The sequence below is a fragment of the Gymnodraco acuticeps genome, unplaced genomic scaffold (genome assembly GCF_902827175.1).
Source record: "Gymnodraco acuticeps unplaced genomic scaffold, fGymAcu1.1, whole genome shotgun sequence".
In the NCBI taxonomy this organism is placed as follows: domain Eukaryota; kingdom Metazoa; phylum Chordata; class Actinopteri; order Perciformes; family Bathydraconidae; genus Gymnodraco; species Gymnodraco acuticeps.
In genome coordinates this window covers 580,670-604,958 of record NW_022990361.1, presented here as the reverse complement: position 1 = coordinate 604,958, position 24,289 = coordinate 580,670, and the positions used below count along the sequence as shown (strand labels likewise).

The following is a 24,289-nucleotide window of genomic DNA, read 5'->3' as shown; positions in this document are numbered from 1 at the left end:
TGGGGATAAGATACTGTTTGATGGATGTTGACATGTTTCTAATATTGATTGAGTTATAACAGGTAACACAGATGCAGAATCAGTGGCCAAGGGGCTACTGTGAGAGATGTAACTCCAGAATGGAATACTGAAGAAGTTGACCTGTGATAATGAAACAATTTTGTAATATTTCAACAGGTAGTCAAGTAACTGAGGTTTGAAATGTAGAAAGAACATATTACAGTTAAAACTAAAACATAGTAATGTAATGAGACAGAATTTAATTTAGACAACATCATGTAACTAGCCTGGTAAAGAAGTAAAAGCCATAGACTTTATTGTTTAGGTCATTATGGGGATATACATTTCATCTAAATTCATAATAGAAAGACATTTGATGACAGTTTGTTGTATTAATTGTAATTGTAATTCTGTATTCATACGCAGTGGGGGATCAAAAAGCTGAGGGCCCAGGAGCCCTGAGCGTAGGCTTGAGGGATTTGTATCAGATTTCTCCACACAGGTTGCTGGCGCCAAAAGGGGGACCCAGGAGGCCGACACAGCGGAGTTCGTCTGGCTGAAGGTCATCAGGACAAAGTGGCTCAACCCCAGGCTCTCCGGCCCCGACCGAGTGACCCAGCGGATCTCTCATGCCGTCCTAGGGGGGCGCGGGGCTCCGTTGGCGGGGCGCAGCGCCCCTCCAAAACAATGGTAGGGGAAACACTGGATAGTGTTTAATCAACGATAGGTTTCCCCCCCTCAAAGGTGATTGGTTCCCTGCATCGCAGGTATTATTGTGATTGGCTCTTGGGCCACATCAAAATTAGACTTGCTGTCATCCTCTCACACTGACACCTGACACCCTCTCACACTGACACCTGACACCACACATACACACCGGGAGCCGGGACGAAAGTAACACGGGACGAAAGTAACGGAGCGATTTTATCCGAGCCCAAACCACTTTGACCGGCCAAATTACGTTAATACTTAACAGACCTACTAAATATCAGGTTTAACTGTCAGGAGTAGCTAGTGTTGTCACGATACCAACATTTTGGTTTCGATACCAAGTCAAGAATTGCGATTCCGATTATTTTTCGATACTTTTCTTAAAAAACAGTCTTAAATGTAATTATTGTGCTTTATTTCACACCAGAACCATAACCATAACACAAACTTTTAAACAATGAGGAACATAAATTAATAAATGACAAGATTTTCCTATTAAATAAAATTAATACATTTCTCACAGACAGGCCTCGTGGTGTCCGTAGGCTTGCCCCTCACTGTCAGAGATATAGCTCAAATACTTCCAAATTTCGCTTCTTGGCGTCTTTTTTGTCACCAAGCCGAGGCGCAGCGGCAGTTGCACTCCCACTTGCAGCCATGCTTCTCGTTTTCTCACATGCTCTGGCAGCTAGCGCGTGCACGAGAGAGGGGAGGGACTTAGAGCGTTGCTTGAGAGGGCGGGACTGCAGGCACGGCTGCAGTGCAGGGAGTGGAAGCAGAGCGCTAAACACACACGGCTTCTTATTAAAACGGGCCCGCTTTCTCACCGGAGTACTTTCCCCCGTCATTCTTAAAGTACCGATACTAATGAAACGGAGGAATCGTAACATTTTAACGGCAGGGTATCGCGGTGGTACCTTTCAAGTATCGGTACACCCGTAGGGAAAGGGGGACAGCTGGAGCCAGTGTGCGGCGGGGGAAACCACCTGCTAGGACCAGGGGACGACATCAGGGACGGATCTGGCTCTCGTCAAGGAGGTCGACTCGGAAGCTGTCATCAGCGGACTGGAGGAGAAGGACCTCGAGGACATCCATGCAGCAGACGACTTGGAAGCTGCCATCAGCGGACTGGAGGAGGAGGATTGGGAGGACATCTCTAGCGGGCCGGAGAAGGAGGATCGGGAAGACATCTCTCCAGCATCGACCCGGAAGCCGCCATCAGCGGGCCGGAGGAGGAGGATCCAGAAGACATCTCTCTAGCAGGCAGCCCAGAAGCCGCCGTCAGCGGATCGGGGGGACAAAGACAGCACAGGGGACTACACTCTCCGCTGAAACAGGTTGATATAGCCGGTGTGGACTTTGTTCTAATATCCCATTTTTTGAGGAACTTTGTTTTAATATCCCATTTTTTGAGGAACTTTGTTTTAATATCCCATTTTTTGAGGAACTTTGTTTTAATAACCCATTTTTTGAGGGAGAAGCTGCCCCTTCCCCTTCGTACCAAATGCCCTTGCTGGCTTACGCATCGGAGGGGGACGAGCACGATGACTCAGCCGACAAGGACAATTTTGTTAACATATTTTGGTCTCCCTCCACTGTCATAAGAAGTTGTTATGGTGGACTGTTTCTAAAGGTTTAAAGTGCTCTAAATCCCAGCTTCTGATGGATTTATATAAATGTTGGGGAACAGACAGTAGAAAAGAATGACAGTGGTTATGTTTCAAATGCTGTGTATAAGTTGATCTCTGAAGGTGAGATCAAAAGAGGGATTAAAGTAAACAGATATTGTTCTAAACTGTATTAAAGTAAACAGGTATTATCTTGAACTGTATTGAAGTGAACATGTATTATTTGGGACTGTTTTAAAGTAATCCTATATCACACACACACACACACACACACACACGTTCTTTTCAAGGTTCTTTCTGGGGGACAATATAATCTCAAGCACCAATATATCTGTGTACAATGTTTGATACGAATATATCTGTGTACAATGTTTGATTGTTTGGGAAGGAATAGTTTGTGTGAAATCTTCCTTGGGAAACTAAAGGAGTGAAGTTAGGTGGAAGATAATGATTGACTCTGCCTTTGTCTACTCACGCTCTGTTCAGAAGTAATGTACCAATATATCTGTGTACAATGTTTGGTTGTCTGGGAAAGAATAGAGTTTGTGTGAAATCTTCCTTGGGAAATTAAAGGAGTGAACTCAGGTGCAAGAAGGAAGGGAAGTGACTCTCCGCCCCAAATATGTCCATATACAGTGGGGCAAAAAAGTATTTAGTCAGCCACCAATTGTGCAAGTTCTCCCACTTAAAAATATCAGAGAGGCCTGTAATTTTCATCCTAGGTACACTTCAACTACGAGAGACAGAATGGGGGGAAAGAATCCAGGAAATCACATTGTAGGATTTTTAATGAATGAATTGGTAAATTCCTCGGTAAAATAAGTATTTGGTCACCTACAAACAAACAAGATTTCTGGCTCTCACAGACCTGTAACTTCTTCTTTAAGAGCCTCCTCTGTCCTCCACTTGTTAACTGTATTAATGGCACCTGTTTGAACTCGTTATCAGTATAAAAGACACCTGTTCACAACCTCAAACAGTCACACTCCAAACTCCACTATGGCCAAGAACAAAGAGCTGTCAAAGGACACCAGAAACAAAATTGTAGACCTGCACCAGGCTGGGAAGACTGAATCTGCAATAGGTAAGCAGCTTGGTGTGAAGAAATCAACTGTGGGAGCAATTATTAGAAAATGGAAGACATACAAGACCACTGATAATCTCCCTCGATCTGGGGCTCCACGCAAGATCTCACCCCGTTGGGTCAAAATGATCACAAGAACGGTGAGCAAAAATCCCAGAACCACACGGGGGGACCTAGTCAATGACCTGCAGAGAGCTGGGACCAAAGTAACAAAGGCTACCATTAGTAACACACTACGCCGCCAGGGACTCAAATCCTGCAGTGCCAGACGTGTCCCCCTGCTTAAGCCAGTACATGTCCAGGCCCATCTGAAGTTTGCTAGAGAGCATTTAGATGATCCAGAAGAGGATTGGGAGAATGTCATATGGTCAGATGAAACCAAAATAGAACTTTTTGGTAAAAACTCAACTAGACGTGTTTGGAGGAGAAAGAATGCTGAGTTGCATCCAAAGAACACCATACCTACTGTGAAACATGGGGGTGGAAACATCATGCTTTGGGGCTGTTTTTCTGCAAAGGGACCAGGACGACTGATCCGTGTAAAGGAAAGAATGAATGGGGCCATGTATCGTGAGATTTTGAGTGACAACCTCCTTCCATCAGCAAGGGCATTGAAGATGAAACGTGGCTGGGTCTTTCAGCATGACAATGATCCCAAACACACCGCCCGGGCAACGAAGGAGTGGCTTCATAAGAAGCATTTCAAGGTCCTGGAGTGGCCTAGCCAGTCTCCAGATCTCAACCCCATAGAATATCTTTGGAGGGAGTTGAAAGTCCGTGTTGCCCAGCGACAGCCCCAAAACATCACTGCTCTAGAGGAGATCTGCATGGAGGAATGGGCCAAAATTCCAGCAACAGTGTGTGAAAACCTTGTGAAGACTTACAGAAAACGTTTGACCTCTGTCATTGCCAACAAAGGGTATATAACAAAGTATTGAGATGAACTTTTGTTATTGACCAAATACTTATTTTCCACCATAATTTGCAAATCAATTCTTTAAAAATCAGACAATGTGATTTTCTGGATTTTTTCTCATTTGGTCTCTCATAGTTGAGCAGTGGCGAGCCGTCAGGGCCCTCTAGGCCCTCTCTGAGGGCCTAAGATATTCTAAAAAATAATATTTAAAAACATTTAAAAAATATATTATTTTTTTTAAATATATATTTTTTAAATATTATTTTTGTTGTATTTTTACCGAAAAAACTTGATTTAATTGTATTTAAAATAAAATTTCCAAAGAAATAAATCCTTCGAATCTGCCTGTTCAGTTTCTGTTTGAATGTGAAGGGTTACATGAAAAAAGCTCGTCTGGCCCTCTATGCGATTCACAGAGGGCCCGCTATAGTAAAACAACGAGAGAGTAATGTCAAGTGACAGAACAATTGACCAATCATATCTTCCCTCTAAATGGGAGGGCTTTATTATCGCGGACTTTATGACAAGTTCCGCCCGCTGCGCTGCCAAGTTTATGCATGTGATATATCAACGGGTCAAGCTAGGCGGAATTAGCATACGTTCATTCACGATGGCTCACGTTAGTGATAGTAATGACATCGTTGCGAAACTACTAACCGAGTCTTTTTCAAGAATGAGTTACACGGATAAATTAGAGTTAATTACCAAAGGGCGACCAACACCACAGCTTAATTTGGTTCAAAAAACCAAACGGTTCGAGAGGCATTTTTAATATCGGCAATTACGCCAGATACAACTGGATGACCGGATCAACCAGGGAACACAAGCTGTACTGCTGGGATTGCTTGCTTTTTGGAGCGGACAGTGGGTCATGGGCCAGAGATGGATATTCTGATTTAGGAAGTTTATCCAAATCAGCACATCGCCATCAGAATGCTTCAGGTCACCTCAGAGCTACTATTCTGCTTAAAACATTTGGGGACACCAGGATAGAGCTCCAGCTGGATGAGCAACAACGCCGGGGTGTCATCCTTCATAATGAAAAGGTGAAGAGGAACCGAGGAATTTTGAAACGCCTGATAAATTGTGTGGTGTACTTGGGCAAGCAGGAGTTGCCGTTCCGAGGTCACGATGAGAGTGTAACTTCATCAAACAAGGGGAATTACATAGAGTTGCTGGATTTAGTGGCAGAACAGCGACCTGCACACACACCTCGCCACATCAACAGTATTTACCGGCACATCTTCAAGGATTCAGAATGACCTGATCAGCGCTGTCGCTAGTGTAATGACGGATAGCATGAAAGAGGAGCTGAGGAAGGCACCTTTTGTTGCGGTCATGTTGGATGAAACGACAGACATTAGCAACGTGGCGCAGATGTCATATGTGCTTCGATATGTCACTGACGATGGGATAAAAGAGCGTTTCTTCAAGTACGAAGATGTGACAGAGGACAAACGAGCAGAGGCCATAGCTACACGGCTGCTGGAGTTCCTGAGGGAGAGTGGCTGTATTGACAAAGTGGTCGCGCAGTGCTACGATGGAGCAGCTGTTATGGCCTCTGGATTGAATGGGGTGCAAGCGAAAGTTAAGGAAACAATTCCACAGGCCCTTTTCATTCACTGCTATGCTCACATCTTAAATCTCGTTTTGTCAAATGGAGCTTCCAAGATAAGAGAGTGTAAGGTCTTCTTCTCCCACCTCTCTGGCTTGGCCACCTTTTTCAGCCGCTCAGCAAAGCGCACCAAGCTACTGGATGATATTTGCCAGCATAGGCTTCCACGGGCAGCTCCTACTCGCTGGTGCTTTCATTCTTGCTTGGTGTGCACAGTGGCAGAGAAGACCAGGGAATTGAGAGAGGTAAGATAATAATAACAATGAACGTAATGGAAATATTAACAATAATAAAGAAATGATTTAGTGTTGGAAACTACCCACTCATAAAAACATGAAGGTAAAGAACTATGCTAGTATTACATTAAATGAAAAGCTAATCTTAGTGTTTACTGGAGGTCTAAGTTGTTTTTTCTAAACTAAGCATTACTCTCGTAGGTGTTCGAGCACATCGTAGACCATCACACAGAGTTTGATGACGAAACTGTTCATTGCTCTGATGGATACATCACCCTCCTTACCAGCTTCGATTTCAGCTTTTGGTTGAAAACCTTCCACGCTATCTTCTCCTACTCGGATGTTGTTTTTGAAATACACTGAACAAAAATATAAACGCAACACTTTTGTTTTTGCTCCCATTTTTCATGAGATGAACTCAAAGATCTAAAACATTTTCTACATACACAAAATAACCATTTCTCTCAAATATTGTTCACAAATCTGAAAAAATCTGTGATAGTGAGCACTTCTCCTTTGCCGAGATAATCCATCCCACCTCACAGGTGTGGCATATCAAGATGCTGATTAGACAGCATGATTATTGCACAGGTGTGCCTTAGGCTGGCCACAATAAAAGGCCACACTGAAACGTGCAGTTTTTCTTTATTGGGGGGGTCTGGGGGGGTCCGAAAACCAGTCAGTATCTGGTGTGAGGGATAGGATTAAGGTTAGGGGTAGGGTTAGGATTAGGGTTAGGGTAATGTTGTGAATTGAGTGGCCCATGGTGGTGGTGGGGTTATGGTATGGGCAGGCGTATGTTATGGATGACGAACACAGGCCACTCGATTCACAACATTACCCTAACCCTAACCCTAACCCTACCCCTAACCCTAATCCTACCCCTCACACCAGATACTGACTGGTTTTCGGACCCCCCCAGACCCCCCCAATAAAGCAAAACTGCACGTTTCAGAGTGGCCTTTTATTGTGGCCAGCCTAAGGCACACCTGTGCAATAATCATGCTGTGTAATCAGCATCTTGATATGCCACACCTGTGAGGTGGGATGGATTATCTCGGCAAAGGAGAAGTGCTCACTATCACAGATTTTTTCAGATTTGTGAACAATATTTGAGAGAAATAGTTATTTTGTGAATATAGAAAATGTTTTAGATCTTTGAGTTCATCTCATGAAAAATGGGAGCAAAAACAAAAGTGTTGCGTTTATATTTTTGTTCAGTGTACTTCAGAACAAAGGTTTTGATATGCAGTTCTGCCTGGCCAGAGTGGATCAGCTACAGCGACAAATTGAACAGGAGAAGGGGAACTTTGACAGCGTCTACGATGAAACCCAGGCTTTGGTTGGTCCTCCGCGCGGCCGTGGAGCTCAAGGAGACGTTCGTGCACGGTACAGGGAGCTCCACTGCAGCGTAATTGACAGCCTGCTAACCCAGATTTCCAACCGCTTCAGTGACCACAAAAAGCTGGAATTCCTGGCCCTTCTGGACCCGCAACAGTTCGGGCATTACTGTAACTATTTCCCAACTGCTGCCTTGAACAGTTTGATGGAGAGCTATGGCGGATATTTCGACCAGCCTCGACTGCACACGGAACTCGCCGTGATGTACGGCATGTCTGACATTTTGGGGAAAAGCCCAGCCGACATTCATCAGTTTATCCTCAAAAAAGGACTGAGTGAAAGCATGAAACAGGTGTACACCCTCTCATGCATCATCCTGACAATACCTGTGTCCACTGCCTCTGTGGAGAGGTCCTTCTCTGCGCTGAAGCGCATAAAAAGCTACTCGAGGTCCACGACTGGGCAAGTCCGACTGTCAGACTTGGCCTTAATTTCGATCGAGAAGGAATTGCTGATTGCTTTAAAAGCAAAGGATCACCTGCATGACGACGCCATCAAGTTCTTCATCCAAAAAGACAGGAGGATGGACTTTGTGTTTAGGTGATTTGATCATCAAAGGTAAGTCAAAGTGATTTTCAATGTGGGCCGCCGTGCCGACTTAATTCATTTGTAATTGTTACTTGGCTGTGGGTGCCCTGTCATGATAGGTGTTTATATAAATGGTGTTGTTTTGTGTGGTAGAGGGTCGCTGTCATTGATGCGTTTTGCACCCCGGGCCGCTGTTTTGATATTCCGCTGAAGTATACTATAGGCTGTGACGTAAAAACTTTTTTTTTTTTTTTTCGAGGGAAGAGGGGGGTGGGGTCAGAGGGCCTAGGTAGAAAAGTCACGGCTCGCCACTGTAGTTGAGGTATACCTAGGATGAAAATTACAGGCCTCTCTCATCTTTTTAAGTGGGAGAACTTGCACAATTGGTGGCTGACTAAATACTTTTTTGCCCCACTGTATACTGTTGTTTACCCATGCAAAATGCCCCCTGTTTCTGACTGGCTGGTCCCGATATCTGTATCGCACGGCGGTAGAGCGGGGAGCCCGGAGTGCTCTGTTACAGGGCACTCTGTATTTCGTATTGTGTTTTTTACCATTAAAATCAGATTATTGTTATAACTTTTATGCCGGTGTTTTGAACTCCTTCTTTTATTAATCTGACCAGGCTCATCTAAACGGACGGCGCGGAGCAGAGGTGGGCTTTAAGCCACCACTACTGTGTTTGCTTCTACAGCACCCAGGCAACAACTCGGACCAGTTTATCCAAGCTGCTGAATTTCCTCACATCAATCAGTTGCCCTATAACTGAGCCAGCTGGTATTCTTCGGGTTCGAGTCTCTTTCTCACCCTCAGAGGGTTTTATAAGGGTTAGAGGTTATTTGCCATCAGGATGCTTCATCTTTGCCTGAGCTCTGGTGAGTGCTGCTGTGAATGTTTTCCTTTGGATTTTATTGATGTCCTCTTTTGCATTTGCCGCAACCTCCTTTGCTGACTTCTTTGGCCACTCCTTCACTGGCATTTTCAGAAAGGAAGGTCCTTTCTGCCACTCAGATCCCTCCTTGAGATCAGCAGGGGTCGCTCCTCTTTCCACCATTTCATGTACCTGTGCCTTGTAGGCAGCTTGCCAATCTGGCTCCCTCTTGAGTTGTTTTTCTGTCCTCAGAAAAGTTGCTTCCACTGCAGTCCTGTTGTTGGGAAGAGAGATTGGGTCCTCGATCCAAGGGTACTTTGTATCCCAGTGTGGAGCACTACTGTGGGCATCAGCTGTAACATAGGTAAGGCCTTGTTTTATGATTTCCAGCTCTTTTTCCTCAATTAATGTAATTTCCTTTCCTCCAGGCTGACAATGACCACATCGACATCCTCCACATTTTGGTTCACAGGCTCCTCCAATACTGTCCCACTTCCACCAATCCAGAAACTCTCTGTCAACAGCTGTGCTTTTTGTTTCAGCCTGAATCTCTTCAGCTCCGATGATTTCCTCGTATTTCACTGCGGCCATACGCATGGAGCAAGCGAAGTGTGTTTCAGACTTATGTGTTGTCATCTCCACTTCCTCAAAGAGATCAGGGTGAGCTCCAGCCACAGTTTTACCCAGTGGGCTGTCCCACAAAACGAGGTCTCCGACAATCTTCACCCTCTGTGGGACCAGTCTACCTTCTCGGTGGCTGATAAGTAGCTCAATGTTTTCTGGTCTTTCTAAATCCTCAAGTTTGACTTCTGGAAAGAATTTCTTCAGCTGTTCAGGTTCGATGACTCTTTGCACGTTGGCTATTTAATTGAGGCCATAACAAACAAGTTGGTGCGCTTTTTCTGTACCTCTGGGTGTCTTGACACTAACTCTGAGGAAATATCTTCTGCTGTTCACCCTCAGTGTCATTCCTCCAACTCCATGGACAACCAATGTGATTTTTTCACTTTCCAGGTTTAACCGGTTGGCGGCTCTGTGGGTTATGTAGTTGGTGTCTGATGCTAAATCTATCAGGGTTCCAACTTTCTGACCTGAATTTGCAGTAACTTACAGCAGCATCATGATAACTGGTATCTCGTCATGTCTATTTCCTTCCATCCGCACAGACCGGTCCTTTTCATTGCAGTTTGTTATTGCAGTCATATTGGAAAAGGCGTTCTTGTATTTTTCTGCCATTTTGGGAGAGAGTTCAGCAATACATTTCACTTGCTCTTCTGTGAGTTTGGGTCTTTTCTTCAAGTCTTTCCCACCTTTGTCCAGTTCACGTTCTCTGTACTCTCCTTTAGGACAGAGGACAAAGTGGTGGTCTGAAGAGCTCCCCTTCTTGCATTCTCTTTTCCTGCAAAAGTAGGTGCTTACACACTCATGTCCTTCTTCATGACATCTCAAACACCTCTTACAAGCTCCCAACCTCTTCACAGCATCTAACTTTTCGACCAGATTTAGGCTCTTGAACTGCTGGCAAAAGAATAGTTTCTCTTCATGCCTTTCTTCTCCACAGACAATACAACGTCCGTCTCTCCTGGTGGAACGTGTTGAGGAATATTTTCTTTCAAACTTCCTTTCCGGTTTCTCTGACTTTTCAGTTACTCCAAGCTGCTCCAGTTTTTCCAAGATCTCTTCTTGTGTCTTCAGAAACTTGAGGAGACTGTCAAAATGGTTCTCAGGGGTGACTCTATTGCTGGGATTTACCATGAAGACGAGCCAATCCTTCTTCACAGGATCCGGCAGCTTGCTCTCTATGGACCTAGTGACCAGTGGGTTCTTGATGGTATCTGTCCTTCCAAGCTCTGTCAGGTCTGCCAGTGCTTTCTCCACAGTTTGGATTAAGTCGATGACTCTTCTTGGTTGATCTGCTCTTAAAACAGGAATTTTCTCAAGATCTTCAATTATTTCTATTGCAATTGTAGACTTATTCCCATATCTATTTTCAAGCACTCTAAAGATGTTCTCTGCTGTATTGTATGTTGAAAGTCTGAGGTTTCTTGAGATTTTCTCATCCATGCTGTCCAAAAGCTGAATCTTTTTGACTTCACTCGAGCCTGTTGGTTCTCCCTGTCTTTGCAGGCTCTCCCAGTCTCTCCTCCATCTGTGGAAATCTCTTTTACAGCCATGAAATTTGGGCAGACTAATTGGTTTAATTCTCACCAAGGGCGTGGTGTTTGCTGCATGTGGGGTTGATGAAGCAGCCGTTAAAGTCAGCAGATATGCACTCTTTTCTTCTTCTGAATTTCTTTGTGCAAACACAAACTCTGCTCTCCTTGCTTCAAGCTTGTTATTCATAGACTTTAAGTCCTTGACTCTGCCTTCTAGATTAGTTTTTTCAGTCTCTGGAATCCACAGTTCCCAAGATGCTAGGCTTTTACTAGCTTCCTTGATCAGCTTCTCCATGAAACCCAACTGCATCTCATAACCATCCCAATTGAGTGCAGATACAGATGTTTCAGCAGCATTATCACAAGCCGTTTCTGCTTCCTGGATTGAAGTTTCCAGCTCCTTTTGCCCATAACGAGACCACAGGTTTCTTTGAACAATTATTCTCACTTCATTCATTCTGATTTCACTTTCATTGATAGTTTTCTCTCAGCCTCCAGTTGCTCGCTAAGCGCTTCTTCCACCTCTTCAGCAGTGCTGGCTTCTATGTCTGCGAGTAGGCCACTCCGAAAGTCATCATTTGCTTCACTGACGTTTCTTCCCATCAAAGTGAGCTTTTTGAATTCCTCCCGAAGCTCAGTTTCAGGGTCCTTCTCACTTCGGTTAAATGGATTCCTTGCGTCCCTCACTTGCGTTGTTTCCCTGTGACTAGTCCCTCCCACCAGGGAAGCATGGAGAGATGCAAGGAAACCACGAGAAGCAGGGAAATGAGTTTTAAGAGCAATGGGACGTCCTTTCCTCCGGAGCGTCACGTGAAGCGACGTCCGTTTGATGACGCTGCACAGCTGATCGTCTGACAGCAGCTCTGTCCCCGTTATTTCCACACACACCCCCGCCTCTGTTAGTACACATTTACTGACACAAATATTTGCATCATCTGTTGTAGACCTAAATAAATAAAATAAAATAAGAACTAATTCTCAAAAAAGATAAACGCCATTCTTAAAATGTATAAACGAACAATAGTTAGATTAATATTGATTAGAGTGCACAATAGAAATAAAATAATTGAGAGAAGAAAAAGAGATATGTTATCTATCAAAACCCAGTTAGATTAACATTCATTGGATTGCACACTTTGTGTGTTTGTGTGGATATGTAGCACATTAACATTTTAATAGCACTTAATGACTGACTCAATGGAAATGACAATAAATGAAAATGTAAAACGAAAAAAGCGATCATGAAAATGTTTCCAAAAAATGAATAAAATGATTTTTGACCACTTTGTTGTTCAGATACAGGGCCGCCCCTCCCTACAGGCCAATCACGCAGGCTGCATGGGGCCCCGCCTTGCGCAGGGGGCCCCGCCCAGAGGGCTTCAGCTGCTGTGCGCAGTTCTCCACTCAGTTCTCTGTGCACCCCCCGCGAGAGTGAGAGGTGACAAGGGGAGCACGTCTGTAACCCGACACCGTTGCAATGAATCGACATCTGACCACTCACGGCTTTGATACGGCCACTAGTGCAGGTCAGAGCCCTAGAGAGATAAGTATTAGTATCTCTAGGGCTCTGGTGCAGTTGAAGAGATGTCGGTGAAAAAACAGTTTCAGTCCGGCGCAAGCAAGAGGGGAAAAAAACAAAACATGAAGAAACTAGAGCATCACTCGAAGGTGGGTTATTGTATGAGTCAAATGTACAACTTGTGAATGTTGTATAAGTCAAATAGCCAATTGCCATATTAAAACATCCACTGAAATTCACGACATGAAGAAGGCAGTCTCTGCATAGCATATAGGCTAATGGAGATGCAGTTATTTCCAGCATTCTTTATTTACCATTCATTCAAGTATTGTATGCCTTTTATCTGCTAATGTACAGGAGGAAGAGTGATACACTGTCTGTTTAGTTGGCTTACATAACATTTAAAGTTTACAGCCTAAAAAACATGGAGCATTTTTTCCCCTTTTATTCATTTTTATGTCAATTTGCACATTTCATGGTGACGCTCAGCCTCTCCCCTTAAGGCAAGGCAAGTTTATTTATATAGCCCCTTTCAACACAAGGCAATTCAAGGTGCTTTACAAAAATGAAAGACTTCCAGACAAAGGCATTTAAAAACAGTAAAAGATAATAAAAGAAACATTAAAAGAAAAAATAAATGAATAAAAAGTACATGAATAAAAAGTAAACTTTTCCTCCTAACAGTCATCATCATGTCAACCACAACACAGAAAAATACTGATAGAAATGTGTGTGTAGTTGTTGATACATTGCTGACAGAGGGAACTACATTTGAATACAGATTTAAGAAATATCAGTTTTTGAGCATGTCATAAGCATGTTTTGTCTTGACTATATTACAACTATATTATAATAAAATATAGTATTTATATTATTGAATTGATTATGATTATTATTATTATTAGTAGAAGTAGTTTATTTGCATTAATTATATTTTAATCTTTTTGAGGCTAGTATTTGGCAGGAAATGCAGACGTATTCACCTGTAAACGCATACTGAACGACATACATGCACATTTACCATTTACCTCACTGTATAAAAAAGTAACTGTGTTGATAATAATAATAAACAGGAATTATATTTGCAAAGTAGCCTACTTTGTTTCCAAAAACCACTGTCGGTTGGGGGGGGGGGCCTCATCTCACAATGTCGCTTGGGGCCCCAAGTTGGCCAGGGGCGGCCCTGTTCAGATATATCACATATTTGTAACTAAATGATACATTAATTGAAACAAAACATGGTATAAACTGAGGAGTGACTCCCGTGAGGTTCATGTATTTTCTTCACTCCGCTGGGAAACTGCTCTCATGTCAAGAAGCATCAGATCAGTCCTCGATTATAGCTCCTCCATTATCCTCAAGACAATATGGTCTAGCTGCGGCCGCGGACAGTACACGACCGTCCACGACGGTACACGACACGCCCACCTGACACGACACTACGGTGGCTGAGAGGCATGGCAGAGGCATGGCAGATGAAAAGCTAATTGACGACACTACACGACACGCCCCCTACTACGCCGCCCACGGTGGCTGAGAGACCGTACATGGCATGTTATTGTAGCATTTTAAGCAACTATTAGGCAAATAAATTAATAACCTATCCGTATGAGAACCCCTTGGAACCCCTTATCCCATTTTGATGGTTGACATCTCATTTGAACAGTGAAAGCCAGAATGACAGCAGGGGTGAATTTCATTTTATAATTTTGCAATAAGTCAAAGATATGTTTACTGTATATTATAAAAATGCTTGTCATGTAGGCATACTGGAGGTACCGTTCCAATGATATATTAATAATAAGATATATATAGCGCCTATATATATATATATAGCAAAATAAACACAATTACACTGCGCTAAACTGCCACGACGAAGGTACGTTTTAACCGTTTGTTTTTTCGTTCTAATTTAAACAAAACAAAAAAGCAGAAACGGGTCGTTTTTTGGTTTTTCAATTTTGCCCCAAAACGAAAAAACGGAAATTCAGCTCGTTTTTTCGTTTTTCTGTTCTTACTGTTAAAACAAGTATACTACTCAATGTTTCGTTTCCATAAGTGGGTGTGTCTCCAGCGCCTCCTTGCTTCTGATTGGCTAGTGTGCCCTATGCTTGCGCTGTACTCTTCAAAATAAAGGTTCTACGTCTTTGCCTTTAGACTGCGTTACAAATATACGTATATTATTATATACATACATACAAGTACAGAAGACAGTCTGTCCGTATGTCTGTCTTTCTATGTATATGTCTGTCTCGATGTCTTTCTATCTCGATGTCTGTCTGTCTGTCTTTCTGTAACTATATTTTAGAGTTTAAAGCGTATCCACTTTTACTCCACTCCATGTATTTAAAACCTTTAGTAACTTTATCTGGATTAATTATGTGAAATCTAATCAAGTGTTGAATCAGACTTTAGTTCCACCTGGAGTAAATCCACCAGCTACCCTGCAGTATACAAAGTCATTCAAACTAGCTGCACCTTTACCAGCTTTGAGAACACTTTCATGATCAATCATTATAAAACATATCATATATATTATTCTGAAATGGACCAATCTGCACAACGACTACTTTCACTGTCGTTACTTTCACTATATTTTGACGAGAATACATTTCTACTTTCACTTGAGGAACATTTTGAATGCAGGACTTTGACTGAAACAGAGTATTCCTACACTCTGGTACTTCTACTTTGACTAAAGTACAAGATCTGAGTACTTCTACTTTGACTCAAGTACAAAACCTGAGTACTTCTACTTTGACTCAAGTACAAGATCTGAGTACTTCTACTTTTACTCAAGTACAAGATCTGAGTACTTCTACTTTAACTCAAGTACAAGATCTGAGTACTTCTACTTTTACTCAAGTACAAGATCTGGGTACTTCTACTTTAACTCAAGTACAAGATCTGGGTACTTCTACTTTTACTCAAGTACAAGAGCACCTGTCCCACCTCCGATCCCTTTTTACGCGGCTCAGCGAACACGGATTAATCATCAATCCTGCAAAGTGCCAGTTAGGGGTGTCTGACATTGATTTCCTGGGGCACCGCGTCACCAAGGGCGGTGCGGCACCTCTGCCAGCGAAGGTGGAGGCTGTTGCGACTTTTCCTCGCCCGCTCACAGCCTGGTCGCTCCGTGAATTTCTGGGAATGGTGACCTTCTACCACTGTTTCATCGCCCGGGCCGCACACATCATGCGGCCGCTGTATGAAGCGTTGAAAGCAGTGACGTGCGGTGAGGTTCATGGCTGGTGAGGGCACTGACTCTTTCAGATCTTGTACTTCTACTTTTACTCAAGTACAAGATCTGATTACTTCTACTTTTACTCCAGTACAAGATCTGAGTACTTTTACTTTTACTCCAGTACAAGATCTGAGTACTTCTACTTTTACTCAAGTACAAGATCTGAGTACTTCTACTTTTACTCAAGTACAAGATCTGATTACTTCGACAACCTCTGATTAATGGTTGATTTCCAAATGTTCTGTTGGTGCGTGGATGATCAAATAATAGTGTTTGATTGTATTGCCTTACGTATGCAGCTATTTGCCTGTGTTTAGAAACATAATTAAACATACCATGGACACACATTCAAACCATTTTCCATTTATTAAACATTGCAGATGAACAATTAACAAGTCATACAGCTAAAGAAAACTACAACAATAATGTTCTGTATGATGATATCATGGAACCTGGAATTTGAACACACAGCACTTAACAATAAACAATAAACTTAACAATAAACGACTGAACTGCTGTCCACTTTAGGGTAGGGCCCTTAAAGCATCCAGTTCTGCAGACAGTCCAGCAACCTGGGTATACACTGGCTCCTGATCCCTGCACTTAAGGCATTGGGGAGATGTTATCCTCCACTCCTCCACACAGAGCCTGCATCCCACGATGCTTCGGCAGCAGGAGGAAAACATGGGTCCAGTCATTGTGTCTTTGTCTTTGTGTCGCTTTTGTACCCAAAATGGTATAGGCAGAGAGCGAGTGCACGATTCCCAACTGGAAGTAGAGGTTGCTAAAGCAGCTGTTGAGGCCTATGTAGGCCTATGGCTTAATTCAGTGATGTAAAGTAATTACGTAGATTTACTCAAGTACTGCACTTATTACATAATAGAGTGGTGTAGTGAAGCGTCCTAAAACGCGGAAGTAAGTTCCTTCTGGTTCCTTCGACAAAAACCAATGCAATTTCGCCATAGGATTTTGGAAAATAGCTCGAAATAATGTCTGTGGTTGACACACATTTAAGAGACGGATTTTTGTTTTGTTTTTTGACGTTTTGTTCAGTCGGATAATCGCCACATGTCTACCCTCCTTTTATAATTTTATAATCATAAATCGAATCGAAAGATTTATGATTTTAGGACGTGTCACTGCACGACTCTATAGCCTACTGTTGGGTTTCGGAATGCTGGGAGGAGTAAATGGCCAGAAAGAATCCAAGAAACTTCTTGTAAAATTGACAGGGTTTTAATTATAGTAAACATGACGTTCCTCTGAGGCTGCGACGGGAGAGGGGCCGGATAAACGTTTCAGCTCCGATTATAAACTCTGGTACTTCCAGTCTTCTCCCATTGGTTGGCGGCGTCATATTCCGTGGCAATCTATTGACGTAGCTAAACATCCATTCATAAGCATTTAAATAGCTGTATACATGATAGTTAACCATATAGTAACAGTTGATATGTTAGCATCGATGAGTGGCAGTTGGAGACGGTGTGTTTAGTATGTAACGACACATGTTTGTATCCATCTCTTCACTAATGCTGCTTGATATGCTACATCCTACTGTGAATGCTAAAAACAAAGCAACTTCCGGTTCCGGAAGCTACTACCCTCGATATTTGTCCGTGGGGGAACATTACATCAGTGGACTAAAGTTCCGGTTTCATTTGTATATTGATTATTCTCACAATACAAACAAATGTAACGAGCCCTGAATTATGGGTTTTCTTTGAGACGTAGGAGCTGAGTTGAGGCTTAACAATGATGTGACAGAAATACTCACTAATAACTTTGGACATAATTGTGTAAATAATAATGAGATAAATATTCTGGGTTTTTTTGGTTAAAACGTACCGTGGTCCTATTTAGTTTTTGTTTTGTGTTTACAAATTCAGACTGGACCAACATATGGAAGAAAAATGATGACTGGTTACCTGGCCTCAAAAGGAATCCGAGCATCAGAGGGGCGTGTTGGTCGTGTCCTCAGAGAAACTAACCAGCCATATCATGCAGATCGGTATCGTGTAGGTTGTAGTGCCGAGAGATAGGGAGTCGGAGGCGGTGCAATGGAGGTACAAAGCTTGCTTTAATGAGCAGCAGAAATGTAGATGTTGTTGGGTCGCAGCCCGGGACGACAAGAGAAAGAGCCAGGAGGGCACACAACATATATAGATAACAACACATATATGTCCGTGTGGAAACAATAGCCCCAACTGTAGTTCCATGTATGAATTATGTCCCAGTGTATTAATAGGTGGTCACCACACAAGCCCCCCCAGAATTCAAACATGGCAAAAAAATCATCGCGTCCGTGGAGGAAGCACCACAGGGGCCGAGGAGGGTGGGGCCGCAGGTGAGGACCGGGCCATGGAACGGGCCACGAAAGGGGGCCGCAGGAGAGGGCAGGGGCCCTAACGAGGGCGAGGGCACCCACACCGGGGGCCGCAGTAGGTGTCGCGGAGAACCCAGCAGGAAAGAGCGCAACCCGGCCGCAGGCAGACGCACAACGGCGGTGGGCACGAAGCCCTCGGCAGGCGTCGAGGTATCCCCGGAAGAGAGGAGCAGTCCCCCCGGGAGGAAGGAGCGCAACCCGGCCGCAGGCAGACGTGCAACGGCGGCGGGCACGAAGTCCTCGGCAGGCGTCGAGGCATCCCCGGGAAGCAGGAGAGCAACCCGGCCGCAGGCAGACGTGCCGCGGTGGCGGGCATGAAGTCCTCAGCAGATGTCGAGGCATCCCCGGGAAGCAGGAGAGGCCAGACAGGGTCCCGGAGCGCGCCACCCATGGGCCGATGGAGCATGGGCGACGTCCGGAACTGTCGAGGCGAGAGGGGGTCCAGGAGTGCGCCACCCAGGCGCCGATGAACGTGAGTGGCGTCTGGATATCCCCGGAAGGCAGGAGAGGCCAGACAGGCTCCGGAGCGCGCCACCCACGGGCCGATGGCAGCATGGGCGACGTCCAAAACCGTCGAGGCGAGACGGGGTCCAGGAGTGCACCACCCAGGCGTCGATGAAAACGTGAGTGGCGTCTGGAACCGCCGTGGAGGTGGTGAAAAATGTGAGAGTGTCCACATGAGGTCAACCGGCTGGTCGAACCTCCTCTCCGGCACCAGAAAAAAAACAAAAAAAAACTCAAAAGGGTAGATAGCCGTTAGCTGTTGCCGTTAGCTGGCAGCCATCGGTAGCTAGCCGTAGTTAGCCAACGTGGTTAGCTGCTAGTTGTCGTTAGCTAGCGCAGCTGGGACATGCAGCCGCACGCCCCGAAGAAACCCCACGAGGCAGCAATCGGGTTCATCCCTACCCAGCAGGTCGTGCATCGTCCCCTCTGTAGTCGGAAGGCAGATGCGGGAATGGCGAGCAACATCCCCAGCCATTCGGCGAGGCGCGCACCGAGCCTCCGTCCGCGTGCCTGTAGCAGCCACGGACGTCTCCAATCAAACCCCGGCATTTCGAGAAAGGAACTCGAGTTCCTTTTGCCGTGTTCGGCTCCGTCCCGGAAACTTCTCAAGACGATGTCAGGGTCACCAATGTAGTGCCGAGAGATAGGGAGTCGGAGGCGGTGCAATGGAGGTACAAAGCTTGCTTTAATGAGCAGCAGAAATGTAGATGTTGTTGGGTCGCAGCCCGGGACGACAAGAGAAAGAGCCAGGAGGGCACACAACATATATAGATAACAACACATATGTTGAATTATGAAATGTAATATATGAATTCTGTTTATTTAATACTCTTATACTAATCACTTCCTGTATTCCCGTGATAAAAGGGACCTGCGCAATAAAACGTGTCACTTCCGTTTGAAGCACAGCTGATGGTGTATGTGTGTATTTATTCCTCTGTCACGTTAACTATGTTCACGGTATTCCTGCCCTAAGATCATGGCATCGCTAACAGGTTATGGGCCCAGGAGGGACCATGGAAGCCGGTGGAACCGTTTGTGTTTCGACGGAGATGAGAAGAACTACGAGTTATGGGAGACAAAGTTTTTGGGTCATCTGCGACTGCTAGGATTGAAGGCTGCCATCCTAGAGGAGCCAGGTGAAGAGGATGAGGCTGATGATCAGAAAAACGAAGAAGCCTATGCGGAATTGATCCAGGTACTGGACGATAAAAGCCTTTCACTGATCATGAGAGAAGCAGCGGACAACGGAAGAAAAGCGTTACAAATATTGAGGGACCACTACGCTGGGAAAGGGAAACCACGGGTGATCAGCCTCTACACTGAACTAACGTCGCTGCAGAAAGCAGCTAATGAGAGCGTCACTGACTATATTATTCGTGCCGAAACCGCAATTACAGCACTGAGAAATGCTGAAGAGACTCTTAGCGACGGGCTGCTGATAGCCATGATTTTAAAGGGACTGCCAATCTGTTTTAGGCCGTTTGCCATCCACATTACACAAGGGGATGAGAAGCTAACTTTTGGTGAGTTCAAAACAAAGTTGAGGAGCTATGAAAGCACAGAAAAATACAATGCCAACTTGAGTGAGGAATCTGATAATATTATGAAAGCGAGTGGCTGGGTGAAGTGGAGAGATGGCCCCAATATCACCTGCTACAACTGCGGTCAGAAAGGACACCGGGCTCGTGAGTGTCGAAGTGCGAGCAGCAAAGACCAGAGACAGTGGTGCAGTTTTTGCAAAAATTCCACACATATAGATGCAAACTGCAGACGCAAAGAGAGAGACAATGCTAAACAAGCAACTGACGTTGAGGACCACTCATTTGTTTTTAAAGTACGTGACAGTCCAGTAACCGGAGTTACACATAAAGGGCTGATGGTCGACACCGGAGCAACGTCACACATAATAACGAACATCGACAAGTTTAAAAGGTTCGATGAGACTTTTCAACCGAAAGACCACTTTGTTGAATTGGCTGACGGGACAAGAACAAGTGGTGTCGCTTTGAAGAAAGGAGAGGCGGAGGTCTGCCTGCAAGACACGGAGGGACGACGAGTGACAGCGATGCTGAAGGACGCGCTCTATATACCGTCCTATCCACAAGACATTTTCTCTGTTAAAGCAGCGACAGCCAACGGAGCATCAGTGAACTTTCGTCAGGGTTGTAACCAGCTGATTCACCAGAGAGGTAAAATATTTGACATCAAGGAATATGATAGACTTTATTTTTTAAACACTGTGGACTGTGAAGCTGAGGACGATGCATGTTATGGATGTTATGACATTCAAACATGGCATGAAATACTTGGTCACTGTAACTATGATGATGTGTCACAACTGGAAAAAGTCACTGAGGGGATGAAAATTAAGGGTGGGATTGATACATCTAACCTTAACTGTGAAGTGTGTACTCGAGGTAAATTTGCTCAGAGTAGGAACAGACAACCAGATGCAAGAGCTAAAGCAGCGCTCAATCTTGTGCACACTGATTTAGCAGGTCCCATTGAGCCAGAGGCTAAGGAGGGATTCAGATACACATTGGCTTTTACAGATGACTTTTCAGGGGCAGTATTTGTGTATTTCCTAAAAGCTAAAAGTGATACTTTCAAAGCCACAGAAAAATGCATTGCTGATGTCGTACCTTATGGTAAAATCAAATGTATAAGGTCTGATAACGGTACAGAATTCACCGGGACAAACTTTCAATCGCTCCTTAGACAACATGCAATACGACATGAAACTTCAGCACCTTACTCACCCCATCAAAATGGGACAGCTGAGAGAAACTGGAGAACACTTTTTGAAAATGGCAAGATGCATGCTTCTTGAGAGCAATTTACCAAAGAAGCTATGGACATATGCCGTCATGACTGCAGCTGTAATACGTAACAGATGTTACAACAGACGTGTAGGACAGACACCTTATTATATGCTGACAGGACGTAAGCCGAACCTCTCGAAAATGAATATATTTGGATCTGTATGCTATGCATACAAGCAGGAAAAGAAAAAGTTAGACTCGAGGTGTGAGAAGGGTATTTTTGTAGGGTATGATAAAAACAGCCCAGCATACCTAGTCTACAACCCAGACACTGGTAGTGTTCGAAAACACAGGCAAGTGAAGTTTGTCACAAAAAGTATAGTCGAGCGACATACACAGACTGATTTTGAGGCAAGTGATGATGATTTTTATGAGAAAAGGTTTGTATCCACCAAGCCAGAAACCCAGGGGACTGACTCGTGTCCAAAAGAGACACAGGAGGCTCGAACTGAGACAGATGACACAAACACTCAGACAGGAAAGGGAGCAGAAGGTCAAAATAGAAGCTATCCCCAAAGAGAAAGGAGGAGACCTCAGTATTTACAGGACTATGAATGTAAAGTACAGTGTGACGACCAGAAGTATGTAAATATTGACTACTGCTACAGAGTAATGTGTAATGTACCAAACACCTTTAAAGAGGCCATGAATTCAGCAGAGTCAAAACTCTGGACTGATGCTATGCAGGAGGAAATGAATTCTCTTAAGGAAAATGACACATTCACATTGACCACACTACCAGAGGGCAAAAATGCAGTGGGGGGTAGATGGGTCTATACAATCAAAGAACAACACTGGTTAACTGCTAATCATGTATTGAGGTACTTAAAGGGCACAATTAATCAGGAGCTATGTTTTAAACAACAAGATGAAAAACTGAAACTTGTTGCATACTGTGATGCGGATTGGGCAACAGACCAAAATGACAGACGGAGTATAACAGGGTACTGTTTTAGTCTAACTAGCAATGGGCCTGTTATTTCTTGGAGATCAAAGAAACAGCAAACAGTAGCTTTGTCGACATGTGAGGCAGAGTACATGGCACTGGCTGCCACAGCACAAGAGAGTGTGTATCTTGTGCAGCTAATAGAGAGCATGGATAGTGAGGGTCAATATACTCCTGTAAAAATCTTTGAAGATAACCAGGGTGCAATTGCTCTATCCAAGAACCCAGTATGTCGTCAACGATGTAAACATGTGGATGTCAAGTATCATTTTGTTCGAACTGTACTGAGTGATAACATGATAACCATTGACTATTGCCCTACAGCTGATATGGTTGCTGATATTTTCACTAAGCCTGCAACAAAGGTAAAAAGTGAGACATTTGTAAAGTATTTGTTTGGAATGTAAATAACCCCAGAAGTTTCAAACACTGTGTTATTGTGCAGGTGTATAAGGTGTTTACATTTGAATTCATGTTGAGAAATTGTGCAGTATAAGAGTAAGTGGGGGTGTTGAATTATGAAATGTAATATATGAATTCTGTTTATTTAATAATCTTATACTAATCACTTCCTGTATTCCCGTGATAAAAGGGACATGCTCAATAAAACGTGTCACTTCCGTTTGAAGCACAGCTGATGGTGTATGTGTGTATTTATTCCTCTGTCACGTTAACTATGTTCACGGTATTCCTGCCCTAAGATCATGGCATCGCTAACAACATATATGTCCGTGTGGAAACAATAGCCCCAACTGTAGTTCCATGTAGGAATTATGTCCCAGTGTATTAATAGGTGGTCACCACAAGGTATTATTAAAAAACATATAGATTTTCCTGTATTGTACATTGCTGTGAACATATTGTGAGAACAATAACATTGTGTTTAATTCCTCAGAGATTAAGGAACTTAAATCCAGTGCCATACAGTGCAGAGTACATGGGTCACAAATTGCACATTGACCAAAACGAGAAACTGGTGATGTATGGGGTGACCCACGTCCTTGCCGTGGACGGATTCTCCAGCAACATTGTAAGCCACTCCACCATGCCAGTGAAAAACAACCTGACCATATATCAAGAGGTTTACCAGTAAGTTTCAGTGCCCTGTTTCTGTTATAATAATATAATAATAACCTAATAAACAGCAGACAGTAAATAATTTAGTAAACATTTAGCTAAATAAAAACACAATGGCTAAATGTAGCTTTATTTGAACAGTTTTATTTGGGAAAAATATTGTAAATCGAAAACTACTGACAGGTAACCACTGTATATTGTACGTTACTTGGTAATTGATTGATGAGATCAACATTTTAACTGCGTACACAATTCGCTTTAGCAATGCTTAGGTTTTAACAACAAACATGAAATTCTGTTACATGTCATAAGACTTGGTAACACTTTACAATAAGGTACACAAAATGTGCTTAGTTACTGCTTAGTTACTGAGGAACTACTAGATAGTTAATGGTTAGTTAATGAGTAGTTCCTCAGTGACTGCGATTGAGGAACTGATGGTTAGTTACTGGTAAACAGACTGGGGGTACTGTATTAACGAATCATTCGTTAATGGTTAGTTAATGAGTAGTTCCTCAGTGAACTTATGGTTAGTTACTGGTAAACAGACTGGGGGGTACTGTATTAACGAATCATTCGTTAATGGTTACTTAATGAGTAGTTCCTCAGTGACTGCGATGGATGGTTAGTTAGTTACTGGTAAAC

The 24,289-nt window shown here is 43.7% G+C and overlaps 1 protein-coding gene across 1 annotated transcript; it reads left to right on the top strand.

Annotated features, from left to right (window-relative positions):
* The first annotated feature begins 5,541 nt into the window (after nucleotides 1-5,541).
* Nucleotides 5,542-6,553, top strand: LOC117551349 (zinc finger MYM-type protein 1-like). The gene is made up of 2 exons (XM_034224193.1): nucleotides 5,542-6,199; nucleotides 6,392-6,553. The coding sequence occupies exons 1-2, from the start codon at nucleotides 5,627-5,629 to the stop codon at nucleotides 6,551-6,553; spliced, it is 735 nt and encodes a 244-aa protein (XP_034080084.1). The 5' UTR covers nucleotides 5,542-5,626.
* The last annotated feature ends 17,736 nt before the right edge of the window (nucleotides 6,554-24,289 follow it).

Bases quoted from the DNA above. Each gene is read 5' to 3' on its own strand.
- LOC117551349 (XM_034224193.1), top strand. From the start codon at position 5,627: ATGACGGATAGCATGAAAGAGGAGCTGAGGAAGGCACCTTTTGTTGCG. The intron at 6,200-6,391 runs GTAAGATAATAA...TTACTCTCGTAG, and splicing joins AGACCAGGGAATTGAGAGAG to GTGTTCGAGCACATCGTAGA.